The sequence below is a fragment of the Mixophyes fleayi genome, chromosome 3 (assembly GCF_038048845.1).
Source record: "Mixophyes fleayi isolate aMixFle1 chromosome 3, aMixFle1.hap1, whole genome shotgun sequence".
NCBI lineage: Eukaryota > Metazoa > Chordata > Amphibia > Anura > Limnodynastidae > Mixophyes > Mixophyes fleayi.
Window position 1 is genome coordinate 184,840,593 of NC_134404.1, and position 19,277 is coordinate 184,859,869.

Consider the following 19,277-nt stretch of genomic DNA (forward strand, 5'->3'; position numbering starts at 1 on the left):
CTCCTCTGCCGTCATTCTGTCCCCCTCCTCTGCCATCTGTCCCCCCTCCTCTGCCATCATTCTGCCCCCCTCCTCCTCTGCCATCATTCTGTCCCCCTCCTCTGCCATCATTCTGTCCCCCTCCTCTGCCATCATTCTGTCCCCCTCCTCCTCTGCCATCATTCTGTCCCCCTCCTCCTCTGCCATCATTCTGTCCCCCTCCTCCTCTGCCATCATTCTGTCCCCCTCCTCCTCTGCCATCATTCTGTCCCCCTCCTCCTCTGCCATCATTCTGTCCCCCTCCTCTGCCATCTGTCCCTCCCCTCTGCCATCATTCTGTCCCCTCCTCTGCCATCATTCTGTCCCCTCCTCTGCCATCATTCTGTCCCCCTCCTCCTCTGCCATCATTCTATCCCCCTCCTCTGCCATCATTCTGTCCTCCTCCTCTGCCATCATTCTGTCCCCCTCCTCCTCTGCCATCATTCTGTCCCCCTCCTCCTCTGCCATCTGTCCCTCTCCTCTGCCATCATTGTCCCCCTCCTCTGCCATCATTCTGTCCCCCTCCTCCTCTGCCATCATTCTGTCCCCCTCCTTCTCTGCCATCATTCTGTCCCCCTCCTCCTCTGCCATCATTCTGTCCCCCTCCTCCTCTGCCATCATTCTGTCCCCCTCCTCCTCTGCCATCATTCTGTCCCCCTCCTCCTTTGCCATCATTCTGTCCCCCTCCTCCTTTGCCATCATTCTGTCCCCCTCCTCCTTTGCCATCATTCTGTCCCCCTCCTCCTTTGCCATCATTCTGTCCCCCTCCTCCTTTGCCATCATTCTGTCCCCCTCCTCCTTTGCCATCATTCTGTCCCCCTCCTCCTTTGCCATCATTCTGTCCCCCTCCTCCTTTGCCATCATTCTGTCCCCCTCCTCCTTTGCCATCATTCTGTCCCCCTCCTCCTTTGCCATCATTCTGTCCCCCTCCTCCTTTGCCATCATTCTGTCCCCCTCCTCCTTTGCCATCATTCTGTCCCCCTCCTCCTTTGCCATCATTCTGTCCCCCTCCTCCTCTGCCATCATTCTGTCCCCCTCCTCCTCTGCCATTTGTCCCTCTCCTCTGCCATCATTCTATCCCCCTCCTTTGCCATCATTCTGTCCTCCTCCTCTGCCATCATTCTGTCCCCCTCCTCCTCTGCCATCATTCTGTCCCCCTCCTCTGCCGTCATTCTGTCCCCCTCTTCTGCCATCATTCTGTCCCCCTCCTCTGCCATCATTCTGTCCCCCTCCTCTGCCATCATTCTGTCCCCCTCCTCTGCCATCTGTCCCCCTCCTCTGCCATCATTCTGTCCCCCCTCCTCTGCCATCATTCTGTCCCCCTCCTCTGCCATCATTCTGTTCCCCCTCCTCTGCCATCATTCTGTCCCCCTCCTCCTCTGCCATCATTCTGTCCCCCTCCTCCTCTGCCATTTGTCCCTCTCCTCTGCCATCATTCTATCCCCCTCCTTTGCCATCATTCTGTCCTCCTCCTCTGCCATCATTCTGTCCCCCTCCTCCTCTGCCATCATTCTGTCCCCCTCCTCTGCCGTCATTCTGTCCCCCTCTTCTGCCATCATTCTGTCCCCCTCCTCTGCCATCATTCTGTCCCCCTCCTCTGCCATCATTCTGTCCCCCTCCTCTGCCATCATTCTGTCCCCCTCCTCTGCCATCTGTCCCCCTCCTCTGCCATCATTCTGTCCCCCCTCCTCTGCCATCATTCTGTCCCCCTCCTCTGCCATCATTCTGTTCCCCCTCCTCTGCCATCATTCTGTCCCCCTCCTCCTCTGCCATCATTCTGTCCCCCTCCTCCTCTGCCATTTGTCCCTCTCCTCTGCCATCATTCTATCCCCCTCCTTTGCCATCATTCTGTCCTCCTCCTCTGCCATCATTCTGTCCCCCTCCTCCTCTGCCATCATTCTGTCCCCCTCCTCTGCCGTCATTCTGTCCCCCTCTTCTGCCATCATTCTGTCCCCCTCCTCTGCCATCATTCTGTCCCCCTCCTCTGCCATCTGTCCCCCTCCTCTGCCTTCTGTCCCCCCTCCTCTGCCATCATTCTGTCCCCCTCCTCTGCCATCATTCTGTTCCCCCTCCTCTGCCATCATTCTGTCCCCCTCCTCCTCTGCCATCATTCTGTCCCCCTCCTCCTCTGCCATCATTCTGTCCCCCTCCTCCTCTGCCATCATTCTGTCCCCCTCCTCCTCTGCCATCATTCTGTCCCCCTCCTCCTCTGCCATCATTCTGTCCCCCTCCTCCTCTGCCATCATTCTGTCCCCCTCCTCCTCTGCCATCTGTCCCTCTCCTCTGCCATCATTCTGTCCCCCTCCTCCTCTGCCATCATTCTGTCCCCCTCCTCCTCTGCCATCATTCTGTCCCCCTCCTCCTCTGCCATCATTCTGTCCCCCTCCTCCTCTGCCATCATTCTGTCCCCCTCCTCCTCTGCCATCATTCTGTCCCCCTCCTCCTCTGCCATCATTCTGTCCCCCTCCTCCTTTGCCATCATTCTGTCCCCCTCCTCCTTTGCCATCATTCTGTCCCCCTCCTCCTTTGCCATCATTCTGTCCCCCTCCTCCTCTGCCATCATTCTGTCCCCCTCCTCTGCCGTCATTCTGTCCCCCTCTTCTGCCATCATTCTGTCCCCCTCCTCTGCCATCATTCTGTCCCCCTCCTCTGCCATCTGTCCCCCTCCTCTGCCTTCTGTCCCCCCTCCTCTGCCATCATTCTGTCCCCCTCCTCTGCCATCATTCTGTTCCCCCTCCTCTGCCATCATTCTGTCCCCCTCCTCCTCTGCCATCATTCTGTCCCCCTCCTCCTCTGCCATCATTCTGTCCCCCTCCTCCTCTGCCATCATTCTGTCCCCCTCCTCCTCTGCCATCATTCTGTCCCCCTCCTCCTCTGCCATCATTCTGTCCCCCTCCTCCTCTGCCATCATTCTGTCCCCCTCCTCCTCTGCCATCATTCTGTCCCCCTCCTCCTCTGCCATCTGTCCCTCTCCTCTGCCATCATTCTGTCCCCCTCCTCCTCTGCCATCATTCTGTCCCCCTCCTCCTCTGCCATCATTCTGTCCCCCTCCTCCTCTGCCATCATTCTGTCCCCCTCCTCCTCTGCCATCATTCTGTCCCCCTCCTCCTCTGCCATCATTCTGTCCCCCTCCTCCTCTGCCATCATTCTGTCCCCCTCCTCCTTTGCCATCATTCTGTCCCCCTCCTCCTTTGCCATCATTCTGTCCCCCTCCTCCTTTGCCATCATTCTGTCCCCCTCCTCCTTTGCCATCATTCTGTCCCCCTCCTCCTCTGCCATCATTCTGTCCCCCTCCTCCTCTGCCATTTGTCCCTCTCCTCTGCCATCATTCTGTCCCCCTCCTCCTCTGCCATCATTCTGTCCCCCTCCTTTGCCATCATTCTGTCCTCCTCCTCTGCCATCATTCTGTCCCCCTCCTCCTCTGCCGTCATTCTGTCCCCCTCCTCCTCTGCCGTCATTCTGTCCCCCTCCTCCTCTGCCGTCATTCTGTCCCCCTCCTCCTCTGCCGTCATTCTGTCCCCCTCCTCCTCTGCCGTCATTCTGTCCCCCTCCTCCTCTGCCGTCATTCTGTCCCCCTCCTCCTCTGCCGTCATTCTGTCCCCCTCCTCTGCCGTCATTCTGTCCCCCTCCTCTGCCGTCATTCTGTCCCCCTCCTCTGCCATCATTCTGTCCCCCTCCTCTGCCATCTGTCCCCCTCCTCTGCCATCTGTCCCCCCTCCTCTGCCATCATTCTGTCCCCCCTCCTCTGCCATCATTCTGTCCCCCTCCTCTGCCATCATTCTGTTCCCCCTCCTCTGCCATCATTCTGTCCCCCTCCTCCTCTGCCATCATTCTGTCCCCCTCCTCCTCTGCCATCATTCTGTCCCCCTCCTCCTCTGCCATCATTCTGTCCCCCTCCTCTGCCATCTGTCCCCCTCCTCTGCCATCTGTCCCCCCTCCTCTGCCATCTGTCCCCCCTCCTCTGCCATCTGTCCCCCCTTCTCTGCCATCATTCTGTCCCCCCTCCTCTGCCATCATTCTGTCCCCCCTCCTCTGCCATCATTCTGTTCCCCCTCCTCTGCCATCATTCTGTCCCCCTCCTCCTCTGCCATCATTCTGTCCCCCTCCTCCTTTGCCATCATTCTGTCCCCCTCCTCCTTTGCCATCATTCTGTCCCCCTCCTCCTTTGCCATCATTCTGTCCCCCTCCTCCTTTGCCATCATTCTGTCCCCCTCCTCCTCTGCCATCATTCTGTCCCCCTCCTCCTTTGCCATTTGTCCCTCTCCTCTGCCATCATTCTGTCCCCCTCCTCCTCTGCCATCATTCTATCCCCCTCCTTTGCCATCATTCTGTCCTCCTCCTCTGCCATCATTCTGTCCCCCTCCTCCTCTGCCATCATTCTGTCCCCCTCCTCCTCTGCCATCATTCTGTCCCCCTCCTCCTCTGCCATCATTCTGTCCCCCTCCTCCTCTGCCATCATTCTGTCCCCCTCCTCTGCCATCATTCTGTCCCCCTCCTCTGCCATCATTCTGTCCCCCTCCTCTGCCATCTGTCCCCCTCCTCTGCCATCTGTCCCCCCTCCTCTGCCATCTGTCCCCCCTCCTCTGCCATCATTCTGTCCCCCCTCCTCTGCCATCATTCTGTTCCCCCTCCTCTGCCATCATTCTGTCCCCCTCCTCCTCTGCCATCATTCTGTCCCCCTCCTCTGCCATCATTCTGTCCCCCTCCTCTGCCATCTGTCCCCCTCCTCTGCCATCTGTCCCCCCTCCTCTGCCATCATTCTGTCCCCCCTCCTCTGCCATCATTCTGTTCCCCCTCCTCTGCCATCATTCTGTTCCCCCTCCTCTGCCATCATTCTGTCCCCCTCCTCCTCTGCCATCATTCTGTCCCCCTCCTCCTCTGCCATCATTCTGTCCCCCTCCTCCTCTGCCATCATTCTGTCCCCCTCCTCCTCTGCCATCATTCTGTCCCCCTCCTCCTCTGCCATCTGTCCCTCTCCTCTGCCATCATTCTGTCCCCCTCCTCCTTTGCCATCATTCTGTCCCCCTCCTCCTTTGCCATCATTCTGTCCCCCTCCTCCTTTGCCATCATTCTGTCCCCCTCCTCCTTTGCCATCATTCTGTCCCCCTCCTCCTTTGCCATCATTCTGTCCCCCTCCTCCTTTGCCATCATTCTGTCCCCCTCCTCCTTTGCCATCATTCTGTCCCCCTCCTCCTTTGCCATCATTCTGTCCCCCTCCTCCTTTGCCATCATTCTGTCCCCCTCCTCCTTTGCCATCATTCTGTCCCCCTCCTCCTTTGCCATCATTCTGTCCCCCTCCTCCTTTGCCATCATTCTGTCCCCCTCCTCCTTTGCCATCATTCTGTCCCCCTCCTCCTTTGCCATCATTCTGTCCCCCTCCTCCTTTGCCATCATTCTGTCCCCCTCCTCCTTTGCCATCATTCTGTCCCCCTCCTCCTTTGCCATCATTCTGTCCCCCTCCTCCTTTGCCATCATTCTGTCCCCCTCCTCCTTTGCCATCATTCTGTCCCCCTCCTCCTTTGCCATCATTCTGTCCCCCTCCTCCTTTGCCATCATTCTGTCCCCCTCCTCCTTTGCCATCATTCTGTCCCCCTCCTCCTTTGCCATCATTCTGTCCCCCTCCTCCTTTGCCATCATTCTGTCCCCCTCCTCCTTTGCCATCATTCTGTCCCCCTCCTCCTCTGCCATCATTCTGTCCCCCTCCTCCTCTGCCATTTGTCCCTCTCCTCTGCCATCATTCTGTCCCCCTCCTCCTCTGCCATCATTCTATCCCCCTCCTTTGCCATCATTCTGTCCTCCTCCTCTGCCATCATTCTGTCCCCCTCCTCCTCTGCCATCATTCTGTCCCCCTCCTCCTCTGCCATCATTCTGTCCCCCTCCTCCTTTGCCATCATTCTGTCCCCCTCCTCCTCTGCCATCATTCTGTCCCCCTCCTCCTCTGCCATTTGTCCCTCTCCTCTGCCATCATTCTGTCCCCCTCCTCCTCTGCCATCATTCTATCCCCCTCCTTTGCCATCATTCTGTCCTCCTCCTCTGCCATCATTCTGTCCCCCTCCTCCTCTGCCATCATTCTGTCCCCCTCCTCCTCTGCCATCATTCTGTCCCCCTCCTCCTCTGCCATCATTCTGTCCCCCTCCTCCTCTGCCATCATTCTGTCCCCCTCCTCCTCTGCCATCATTCTGTCCCCCTCCTCCTCTGCCATCATTCTGTCCCCCTCTTCTGCCATCATTCTGTCCCCCTCCTCTGCCATCATTCTGTCCCCCTCCTCTGCCATCATTCTGTCCCCCTCCTCTGCCATCTGTCCCCCTCCTCTGCCATCTGTCCCCCCTCCTCTGCCATCATTCTGTCCCCCCACCTCTGCCATCATTCTGTCCCCCTCCTCTGCCATCATTCTGTTCCCCCTCCTCTGCCATCATTCTGTCCCCCTCCTCCTCTGCCATCATTCTGTCCCCCTCCTCTGCCATCATTCTGTCCCCCTCCTCTGCCATCTGTCCCCCCTCCTCTGCCATCATTCTGTCCCCCCTCCTCTGCCATCATTCTGTCCCCCCTCCTCTGCCATCATTCTGTCCCCCTCCTCCTCTGCCATCATTCTGTCCCCCTCCTCCTCTGCCATCATTCTGTCCCCCTCCTCCTCTGCCATCATTCTGTCCCCCTCCTCCTCTGCCATCATTCTGTCCCCCTCCTCCTCTGCCATCATTCTGTCCCCCTCCTCCTCTGCCATCATTCTGTCCCCCTCCTCCTCTGCCATCATTCTGTCCCCCTCCTCCTCTGCCATCATTCTGTCCCCCTCCTCCTCTGCCATCATTCTGTCCCCCTCCTCCTCTGCCATCATTCTGTCCCCCTCCTCCTCTGCCATCATTCTGTCCCCCTCCTCCTCTGCCATCATTCTGTCCCCCTCCTCCTCTGCCATTTGTCCCTCTCCTCTGCCATCATTCTGTCCCCCTCCTCCTCTGCCATCATTCTATCCCCCTCCTTTGCCATCATTCTGTCCCCCTCCTCCTCTGCCATCATTCTGTCCCCCTCCTCCTCTGCCATCATTCTGTCCCCCTCCTCCTCTGCCATTTGTCCCTCTCCTCTGCCATCATTCTGTCCCCCTCCTCCTTTGCCATCATTCTGTCCCCCTCCTCCTTTGCCATCATTCTGTCCCCCTCCTCCTTTGCCATCATTCTGTCCCCCTCCTCCTTTGCCATCATTCTGTCCCCCTCCTCCTTTGCCATCATTCTGTCCCCCTCCTCCTTTGCCATCATTCTGTCCCCCTCCTCCTTTGCCATCATTCTGTCCCCCTCCTCCTCTGCCATCATTCTGTCCCCCTCCTCCTTTGCCATCATTCTGTCCCCCTCCTCCTTTGCCATCATTCTGTCCCCCTCCTCCTTTGCCATCATTCTGTCCCCCTCCTCCTTTGCCATCATTCTGTCCCCCTCCTCCTCTGCCATCATTCTGTCCCCCTCCTCCTCTGCAATTTGTCCCTCTCCTCTGCCATCATTCTGTCCCCCTCCTCCTCTGCCATCATTCTATCCCCCTCCTTTGCCATCATTCTGTCCTCCTCCTCTGCCATCATTCTGTCCCCCTCCTCCTCTGCCATCATTCTGTCCCCCTCCTCCTCTGCCATCATTCTGTCCCCCTCCTCCTTTGCCATCATTCTGTCCCCTCCTCCTCTGCCATCATTCTGTCCCCCTCCTCCTCTGCTATTTGTCCCTCTCCTCTGCCATCATTCTGTCCCCCTCCTCCTCTGCCATCATTCTATCCCCCTCCTTTGCCATCATTCTGTCCTCCTCCTCTGCCATCATTCTATCCCCCTCCTTTGCCATCATTCTGTCCTCCTCCTCTGCCATCATTCTGTCCCCCTCCTCCTCTGCCATCATTCTGTCCCCCTCCTCCTCTGCCATCATTCTGTCCCCCTCCTCCTCTGCCATCATTCTGTCCCCCTCCTCCTCTGCCATCATTCTGTCCCCCTCCTCCTTTGCCATCATTCTGTCCCCCTCCTCCTTTGCCATCATTCTGTCCCCCTCCTCCTTTGCCATCATTCTGTCCCCCTCCTCCTCTGCCATCATTCTGTCCCCCTCCTCTGCTACGATCCCTCTCACACTCTTCCCCGCGCCAGGCGCCAGCCACAGAAAGAAGAAAGAAAACAGGAACTTTGCTGGGTCCCGGCGCCCGGCGGATTGGTAAGTTCCTGTTTTCTTTCTTCTTTATAGGTCTGGCCCGCGGCACCCCAGTGACAGCGCCGCGGCACCCCTGGGAGCCGCAGCGCACAGTTTGGGAACCGCCGGTTTAGAGAGTAAAGTTTCTATTTTTGCAGATGACACTAAACTCTGTAAGGTAATAAAATCAGAGCAAGGTGTAGCTTCTCTACAGAGGGACTTAAATAAACTGGAGGATTGGGCGGCCAAATGGAATATGAGGTTTAACACAGATAAATGTAAGGTTATGCATTCAGGGATCAAAAACAAGAACGCAATATATAAATTAAATGGAATTAATTTAGGAGAATCTATAATGGAAAAGGATTTGGGAGTGCTCGTAGACAGTAGACTTAGCAATAGTGCTCAATGTCAAGCAGCAGCTGCAAGGGCAAACAAAGTATTGGCATGCATAAAAAAGGGCATAGATGCAAGGGAAGACAGTGTAATTTTGCCACTGTATAAATCGTTGGTAAGACCTCATCTTGAATATGCAGTACAGTTCTGGGCACCCCTCTATAAAAAGATTATTTGGAACTAGAAAGGGTTCAGAGAAGGGCGACAAAATTGATAAAGGATATGGAGTCATTAAGTTATGAGGAAAGGTTAGCCAGTTTAGGCATGTTTACTTTAGAAAAGAGGCGTCTAAGGTGAGATATGATTACTATGTACAAATACATTAGGGGTCAATACAGAGAGCTTTCATGGGAACTTTTTACCCCAAGGACCATACACAGGACACGTGGTCATCCCCTAAGGTTAGAGGAGAGGAAATTTCACAACCAGCAAAGGAAGGGGTTCTTTACAGTAAGGGCAGTCAAGATATGGAATTCATTGCCAGGGAAGGTTGTGATGGCAGATTCAATAGATATGTTTAAGGAAGGGTTAGACAAATTTTTAGCGGAAAGGTGTATCCAGGGATACGACCGTTAATTTAAAATGAAGGATAGAAGTGGATATAGGGTAAAAATAGGACTGCAATATTGAGTCTGGGGGGATTTTCACAATTGAAACAGATTACTCTGGATTAATTTCAAATATAAGTGCAGGATCGCAGGAGATCCGAAATAGGTTGAACTTGATGGACTGGTGTCTTTTTTCAACCTCATCAACTATGTTACTATGTTATGTTATGTTAATAGAAACTTAATAGTCATGTTATGACTAAGCACACTTTGCTCATTCCCTTTATTAGTTATCCCTTGTTTTAGTAGCCAACACACAACACAATCTTGGCTTCTTCTATACAATAATTATTTTGATGGGTGGTTATTGCCTCTTCTGAAAGGAGTTGTTCAAGTGCCTGTACTCCCCCCCCCTCCTCCTTTTGACATTGGTATTGACATTTTTTTACTCTATAGTTTATCCTCATTTTGAAAAAAAAATAAAATCTAAAAATGAAGAGACAATGTTCTGAATTGTATTTAACATAGTCCACATTTCATTTGCATTCTAATAAATACAAATACCTTCTCATGAAACAGGTGTCACAAAAAAAACCAACAGCTGTCAAATGTCCTGTAACTGGAAAGATCAAAGAGTTCACAAGTTAGCAATGTGTACGCACAGTAACCATGCTCTGACCACTCACCATTTCAGAGGAATGCCTTCATATTCAAACCAAATCTCGCCTATGTCTTCTGTCCGCATAACTTTCTGAAAATGTTTCTTCACTTTGTCAGTTACCAGGGTCAGGTAGCTCACACGAGGTAAGAGCAGCTGTAAAGAAAATATTTTCATATATCATACAAGCAGATTACTGGTGTCGTATTCACTGAGCAGTAACTAATCATTATGGACAAAACATAGAATGACCTATAGTAAATCTAATAAACTGAACTGTGTGTATGTATATATGTGTGTATGTGTATGTATATGTATATATATATATATATATATATATATATATATATATATACACATACACACACATACACACACACACACACATATATATTATATTTCACTTGTGTATGTCAACCGATGGAGTCACTGCACCGGCACCATGACGACTCCAATGACATAGGTGGGAACGCTTATGGTGCGATCTGAAAAATCAGGGTTTTTAGTGAAATCTTATAGTCTTTGGCCTTAACAGAGTCAGTTATTGCATGGCTTTCACTGATTTTTTTTTGCACCTACAGTCAAATATTCTAGGTTATCCAATAAATGGCAGTTTCCGCAGAGGTCTCTATATGGTCTCTTCCAAGTGCTGCAACCTGCTATGACAATATCTGCTCTGTTCTGCTTCCAGTCTTTCACAACACAGGGATAGTTAAACAAACAGTAATAATCGTTTTAAAAATCACATTCTGTACTTTAGTTTCATTTAGCTTTGAAGACTGTACAGTTTAATACAGTGTAATGAGGTACAAACATGCATTACAAAATACACAGACCAATAAAACAAAGGAGAACACAACTACTTTAACCCCTTCAGGACCATGTGTTTTGCACCATACGAGCAAACCAATTTTACATTTTTTCCATACTTTGCTTTCAAGAGAAATGCATTTTTTATGGTGTAGTGTACAAAAGTGAATATATTTGGATATTACAATGAAAATTAGCAACAACAAGTACTACAGTTTTGCCATTACTATAGCTCACTTGTGCAAAACCCATGGCCCAGGACCTAGGACACCGGAAAAGAAACATTACTGCAGTCTTTCAATCTTGGCTTTCCAGGACCCCTGTATCTGTCCCGCATTGTACCAGCCTCTCTGTGGTTGGGGGTTCAGTGAAGTCAGTCTTGCAAATGAATAAGCATCAACCAGGCAGTCGTCTTCTTCAATAGAAGAAGAAAAGAAGAAAAAAGAAGAAAGAACTCACCAAGCTCCAGAGATGATAGAAGGACATTCTGGTAACAGGAGTGGGTGAGCTGATACACTGTCACATGATATGTCTCTGCAACAATCAGCACAAACATGTCAGAACTGCTCCCAATTACCCTACCAGCTTCAAATGCCCTGGGGGATCCTGCAGCTAAGGAGGTACCGCAGGAGGCGGGAGGAAGAGAGTGCTGTTCTCCCTGGGATCAGTGAGGTGGTGAGCTCACAGTCACAGAAAAACGGTTATAATATGTAGCATATACATAAGCTATAAGTTGATGCATGAAGCGGCTCATAAGGTTGCATTGCTATTTAATAGGCATTAGCATATATTTTCCAAGCAACTATTTTATTTACTTCTTAACTCAACGCTTTGTTTTAAAGGGCAAATATGAGAAGCTGCCTAAAAAATATTTTCATGTGCATTCATCAAAACAAAATTGTTACACACCCTTTATAGTCACTTAATTTCCACCAGGCTGTAACACTGGTAGCAAAAGAGACATAGTCCATTATTTTTCTGGGGCCAACAGTTTCTTGAAAACCTTCATCCCCATAATTAAAGAAAAAAACAACGATTTTATGAAGTGATCTCAAGGATGCCGGCAGTACTCTTCTTCCAGGGCGATGCCAGCAAGCGAGTGGATAAAAATGTATTGTGACCGCTAGAGTTGCTACAGTGAAGATGGGGGGAAGAGGTGTTCATACACCAGTGAGGGGGTGGGAGTGGGCGGGGTTTGCTACACTGGTAAAGGGAGTGGCTGAAATGTGTTACTACAGAAGTGAGGGAGGTCAAATATTTACAGGGGAGGGTCATGGCTCGCTCCCTAAGGGGCATGGCCACTCCCACTTCATGGAATGACCACAGTCCCTCTGGTAGCGCACTCCACACCCACATCTGTCTCCATGGGGATTTTCAACAATGTTGAGAGGTATGGCGTAATGGAGTACTTCTGCTTTCAAATTCTATAGATTTTATATGATAATCTGTGACAAAACTGAGTCTGTCACAAAACTGGAGAGCAAACGCAGAAGCTGGGATGATATCCTAACTCTTTACTGCAGAATATACCAGAAACAGGTATGCGCTGCATGCAGTATCAAGTTCAGGAATAATGGTACATGCATTCAGATGATGTACCTCACTGGTTGGATGCCAGACTTGACATGGTAATATGTGTAATGCAGGTAAATAATCTGTGCAGGTAACTGGGCTAAAGTAACGGTCTTGTACACAGATAGTAAAGTCCACAATCAAGCCAAGGTCAGGAATTCCTGAAGTTCACAAGGTTAGGATAAAGCCAAAGTTCTGGCTATTGGGAAATCAGTCAGGCACAGGAATTGCAGAGCAAGGAGCACACTGAGAAATTATATAACAGTTCTCTATTTAAAGGGTAACAATCACAGAAGATCAGAGTCAGCAGAGATGTAAGGAGCACAAACGGAGCATGCTAAGGAACTAGTAAAGCTGACAACTGGAGAAAATCAAGCATGACAAGGGATGATCTGGATATTGTGGCTATTACGGAGTCATGGTGCAATGAAAATCATGACTGGGACATAGCTATACCGGGATATACTTTATTTATGAGAGGACAGAGTGGGAAGAATCAAAGGAGGAGTTACAATGTATGTAAGTATTGAAGAAAAAACTGAGTCCCTTTGGGTGACCATAAAAACGGAAGTGAAGGCTGTTCTTCGGACTGGGGTGATCTATAGATCACCTAGTCCGGAAGAGGAACTGGACAGAAACTTATTGCTGGACGTCAATAAAATGGCATAAAAAGAAGAAGAGGTAATAATCATGGGATACTTTAATCTACCTGATGTGAACTGGGAGGGGTCTTTTGCAAGTTCCACTAAAAGTAAGGACATTCTGAATTCCTTGCAAGGAGCATCCCTCAAGCTATAGGTGAGGGAGCTTACTCGCAAAGACGTAATATTAGACTTACTTCTTACAAATGGTGACAGAATATTTGATATAAATATGGGTGAGAATCTAGGATCCAGTGATCATCAAGCAGTATGGTTTAGTATAAAAACAGACACACTCATACCACACAAAAAAAAAGGTGTTAGATTTTAGGAAGGCTGACTTTGTAGAGATGGGAAATTGTGTAAGAGACTTTTTGGCAGAGTGGAAAAAATTGAAAGGAGTGCAGGAGAGGTGGGAAAAATTAAAACGTGCAATACTTAAAGCAACAGACCTTTGTATCAAAAGAGTTAAGAAAAGTACAAGGAAAAGGGAGTCAGGGTGGTTTGCAAAATAAGTTGCAAGTATTGTGAAAAAAAAAAAAAAAAAAAAGATGGTCTTCAGGAAATATAAGTGGTGTATCTTGCTAGACAGAAAGAGGCTAAGAAGGTAATCAGATGTGCAAAGGCACAATCTGAACAGAAAATGGCCCAGTCAGTAGGTAAGGGGGCAAAACTTTTATAGGTATATACGTGAAAGGAGAAAAACAAAAGGAGGAATAATAAGACTAAAGTCAGAGAGTGAGGGTCTTGTTCTGGGAGACAAGGTAATAGCAGATCATCTTAATAATTAATTTTGCTCAGTGTTCACTACAGAAAGAGCGGGGAAGGGACCACAGTTAAGTTGCAAGTATACTCATAAAAATGAGGTAGATACAAGTACATTTACAGAGGAGAAAGTCCTAACAGAGCTCTCAAAACTGAAAGTTGATAAATCAATGGGGCCAAATGGGATACATCCAAGGATACTAAAATAGCTTAAGGGTGTGCTGGTAACTCCATTAACAGAACTATTCAACCAGTCATTAGCTACAGGAGTAATTCCAGAAGACTAGAAAAAAACAAATGTAGTCCCACTGCACAAAAGGGGAAACAAAGGAAGAGGCGAGCAACTACAGACCAGTAAGCCTTACATCAGTAGTAGGGAAACTGATGGAAACACTCTTAAAAGATAGAGTTGTAGAATATCTCAAATCCAGTAACTTACGTGATCCCAAACAGCATGGATTTACTGGGGCGAGATCATGTCAAACAAATCTTATTGACTTTTTTGACTGGGTGACTAAAGTAATAGATCAAGGGGGGCGTAGATGTAGCTTATCTAGATTTCAGAAAGGTTTCTGACACTGTCCCACATTGCAGATCTTCTAAGATGGTTGACTGGATAAGATCCTGGTTGCAGGATAGATGGGCCAAGTGGTTCTTGTCTGCTGTAAAATTCTATGTTTCCTGCTCCAGGAACAGAACAATGAAAGCTTATCTTTTCTTTTTCAGAGTAGAAAAGTATGACATTAAGCAATTTATGCTTCATTGGGAGTACTATCTTCCAGTGCTGCGATCCAACCCAAAAAGGACTTGAACCCACACTGTAACCCTACATCATCTATAGAGGTATAAATATATAACAAAAAATATAAACAGTATGTGTTTGCTTTTGTTTTGTTTGTTTTTTACTTTTTTTAAAAATATTTTACAAATTTGTCCCCTTAAGTGGAGACATTATTTTGCATTTTATTTTTGTTGTTTTACTTTTAATACAAACAGCACGGCAACACATTCAGTAATATCGATGGCAGAGTCTACTAGGTCCAGGGCTTTCCTTCCAATATGGAAGCGCTGCGGAATCAGTGGCGCTATATAAATAAATGATGATGATGATGCACAGATGATCTAATGGCTGGGAACCATCAGAAAGCCGTCCAAAACAGTACAGCCTTGTGCGTGTAGTCATATAGCAGCAGGACGTACAGTTATGTAAAAAGAGCTTCATCTGTCTAACACAAACCACACATTATTAATTTATATTATGATGATTGTCCTCTGTTATCAGAAGTCTATGGGTAAATATGAATCAGGATACTAAAATATTAGCTATAATACATGCTTAAACCTAATCTACTCTGAAAACAGAACACAAAATGGCATCTTTACCTGCACAACGTAACACTTTTCCATGCAGCGCATGTCACATCAGCCGGCCTCTGATTTCATTAGACTGGATTGCATAGTGCACTGGTGTATTTACACTGTCTGCACCCTTATTTACAATACAACATCATAAACATACCAATAAATACATTCAAATCATGACTTTTTTTTTTTTTTTTTTACTTGCCAACTAAAGTAGTTACTTTATAAACTCTGACATGAATTCACAGCAAAATATAATTGAAAAGTCCTGGGAGAGAACATACTCAATAATCAGGAAAGGAAGTACTGTGCACATGTCCGTAAGAAAAAAAAAAAAGAAAAAATATTACATAAAAAAAAACCACAAACATGTTCACTAAGAACAGACCAGCACTTATTTTTTTTGTTCACAAGAAGAGAAGGTGCAGCTACTCTATATAACACACATAGCCAGAAGTTGACACCTCATCCATGTGCGTTTTTAGACATCTCATTCCTAATCTATGGACAGCAATATGGAGTTGGTTCCATCTTTGCTGCAATACAAGCTTCCGCTCTTCTGGGAAGGCTGTCCAATAGATTTTGGAATATAGCTGCGGGGATTCACAGCCACTCAAATCACAACAGCGAGTTAGGTCAGCACTGATGTTAGACAAGAAGGCCTGGCTCGCAGTTGGCATTTTAATTCATCCCAAAGGTGTTGAATGGGGTTGAAGTCAGGGCACTGTGCACGCCAGTCAAGTTCCTCCACACCAAACTTGGTAAATCAATCCTTGATGGACTTCACTTTGTGCACAGGGGCATTGTTATTCTGAAACAAGAAAAGGCCTTTTCCATACTGCTGCCACAAAATTGTAAGCACACAATTTTATAGAATGCCATTGTATGTTGGAGCTAAGGGGCCCAGGCCCTACCATGAAAAACAGCTGTAAGTTTGTTGGAGGAAAAATAATGGTCTGAGGCTGACAGTACACATTCAGGTAAATCGCGTTCTCCTGACATCCGCCAAAGCCAGATTTGTCCATCAGATTGCCAGATGGTGAAGTATGATTTGACACTCCAGAGAATGTGTTTTTACTGCTCCAGAGTCAACATTTGGCATTGTGCATGGTGTTCTGAGGCTTGTGTGTGGCTACTCGCCCATGGAAACACAACATATGAAGCACCTGACAAACAGTTCTTGTGCTCATGTTGCTTATAGAGGCAGTTTGGAACTCAGTAGTGAGTGTTGCAAGCGAGGACAGACTACTTTTACGTGCTAAGCTATTTAACACTCAGCGGTCCCATTCTGTGAGCTTGTGCTGTTAATCTCTCCAAAGAAAAGAAAACTTGCACTTTATGTGTTCAAACGAATGAGAAGTGATTGACTTTTATGGCACATTCTTCTCTGAAAGGCAAATGATTTCATCAAACATTCTCTGCCTCAGTTGAGAATAAATGTTGCGGGCTTGGGATGCTTATCCTATAGAACAACCCCTCTTCTTAGAAAAAAATAGGTTGTTACCTTATAGTTGTTTGGTACATTCAATCAAATGAATGTTACTCTGGCATTCATATATGCCCCACTTCCCAGCATAAGTTCTTTAATGTTTTGGGGTTTTTTTTTTTTTAAGAATTACTAAAAAGAGATGTGATCCTGGAGGTGACTTTAGTGTAACTCTGAATTCTAATTTAGATAGGTCCTCTGACATTTGAAAGCCTGCTATATCTGTCCAATTAGCAAAACAATTAGCTACTTTGTTAAAAACCTATTGCTGTTATGATACTTAGGGGCAGATGCAATTCCCCGCGTTTTTCTTTACAACAACAGGGCAGCGCATTATTACCGTTACTTTGGTAATTTCAACGCAGATTTTTGTTTGCAGCACTGGGAGCTAGAACTTCCCCTGAGCACATGGAACAACTACCTAGGTTCCTGTCCTCTTCGTAAACTCTCAATCACTCAGGAATCCAATTTCAATAAAAAGATCTCACAATTGACACAATAAAAAAAAAAACTCTCAAATCCTGCTCTCTGCCTGATCCAAACAGATTTACTGCTGCTTGTTACAAGACATTCAGAGATATATCTTAGCCCCCTTCCTGGTGGATTTTTTCAAATCCCTTTTACAAGGAGCAAAATTTGATCTAGCCACCAGGAGCTTCAAAATTAGTAGTGATTCACAAAGAGGGCAAAGATCCTGCTTCAGGCACCAGTGACAATCCTATGTTTATGCTTAATATTGCACAAATCTAAGCGACCAGATTAAAGTAGCATTATCACCCCCCACCCCCTGATCCATCTGGACCAGTTAGTTGCTGTAGATTTCTATTAAACCTATACCTGGAAATGTTCTGGAAAGTGAAGATACTTTGTACCATTTTGCATTGCAGCTTTTTTTCATTAAGGGTGAAGATGTTTGCACTGTAATTGCCTCAAAATGGCCTTTGAGCGGGAAATGGAAGAGAAAGAGGACAATAAAATATATATGACTAATGCAACCTCCCCAGCTTATAACCCACAAAGTTCCAAATTAATGAAAAATGTTTACAGACACGCCTACATTATGCATAACAGAGAAAGACAGACAGTAGAAAAACAACTATGTCAGTGTACAACCCTCAGCTTACTGTAGATAAACAGATGTGATTTACTGCCACAAGAGCCAGAAATGACTCAATGGTCAGCCTATCAGTACTATTCTCAGAACTAGATCGTTTTTTTGCAAATATAAATATATATAGCCAAATGTATGTATATGTATAAACACAAAAAAAGGGAGTTTCTGTTAATTTTTTTTCTGACACATAGTAAAAAAAAAAAAAAAAACTGCATTTTGCAAGTGACAAAGACCTAAACCAGATCGTACATAGTATTTTAGAATTTTCAACTTACTGAAATTTCCTACACGTAATTTGTCCAACATACGCTATAATGACATATCAAAAGACCTAAATAAGTTTGTTATGAACTAGAGATCACACGATTTTCAAAAGCTTTGTTCATGTCACTTCTGAATGTTGACTTCTCACAATTTCATAAATAAAAGAATAGAAGTGAATTAATCCAATGCGTTTCAGGTTTCAGTCTCGATTCCTTGCCTATGTTCGGCCATTGCCGCTGCCCAATAGTGCACTGAAAACCCTTTGGTCTCTGGATGGGAATCTGGTTGTGTGGCCTTTATTTGGGCCGTGGTACTGCAGACAAAGGATTGTGCGGCCATAAGTAAGCATCCGGGGCAGCCAATCAAGGCCTGAGGGTCACTCAAGCCCAGAAGGAAGTAGAGAAATAAAACAGTTGTCAGTGGTGGAGACCTGCGGTGGATGGGAGAAAGCCAGTGGACAGAATGAGGCAAGGTGGAAAAGCATAGCCCTTTGGAGAACAGCAGGGCTTCCAACATTGCAGTGGATTAATCCTATAATGCGGATTGTCCTGTTTACTGCGGATTAACCATTTCTGGAAACCTTTCCAATTAACATCCTTTACTGTAAATTGCTTTTGTGTGCTGTGGATTACCCCTTTGTGATGTATTCTACTGTGTGGAGTCTTATATGTTTGCATTGTACTCTAACAACCTAAGCCATCCTTGGTACCCATTTAACATACACTCCTATGAACAAACAAACATGCAGAATACACAAACAATAAGTAGTTTAGTTGCTCTTGTAGAGACCAATCCAAAATGCGATAGTAATGACAAAATGTTCAGCTTTTGTGATAATGCCCGTTTTACTTTAATATTAAAGTAGACCATGCACTGTAATGAACAGCAACAAATCAGCTATTAGCTTTTATTAGTCTGACTTACTGTAAACTGATAAAAGCATGTATCTGATTTTTTGCAATTAATTACAGGAGATCATTGATCTTTGTACCATGCTATTAAATAAACATATATGTTGATCATTATGCTAATAATTTAATGGACAACTCTTAAATGAATGTAATATTTGAGTAGAGCATGGTGGTGATATTAAGGAAGGGTGAAGAGGGAGTAATTGGGAGCACAGTACTTTAATTTGTGAAACTCATCATTTAGATTCTGTGTCATTAGAGATGTCATTTATGAGAAACATGTCATGTTAGTCTGAATTGACAGCTAGTGTGTTAACCAACTGCTGGTCGCTGCTGCTATTGGCAGGTCTAGTTCCAGCAGTCCAGTTTTAAAATTGCGCACAACACATTAGAAATGTTTTTCACCAATTAAGATGACTTTTTCCTACATGCTAGCCCATTGCATACAGCAGCCATAATCTTTGTTGTCATTTCCTTTACTTTAGTTTCCCAAGTCCTACAGCGCATAGTCAGTGTGATCACAACTCTCTTACCCTCTCCTGGTTCATAGTGCAAGTGCATGAGGGGACATGGTCTGATCACATTCAAGGA

The 19,277-nt window shown here is 47.1% G+C and overlaps 1 protein-coding gene across 4 annotated transcripts in view; it reads right to left on the reverse strand.

The window, feature by feature from the left end:
• Positions 1–19,277, reverse strand: part of ATG5 (autophagy related 5) — a 170,048-nt gene that overhangs the window by 136,629 nt on the left and 14,142 nt on the right. For all 4 annotated transcript variants that reach the window (XM_075202855.1, XM_075202857.1, XM_075202858.1 and 1 more), the window contains one exon: positions 9,790–9,917. In XM_075202855.1, the coding sequence (XP_075058956.1) occupies positions 9,790–9,917 (128 nt within the window). The remainder of the gene's footprint in view (positions 1–9,789; positions 9,918–19,277) is intronic.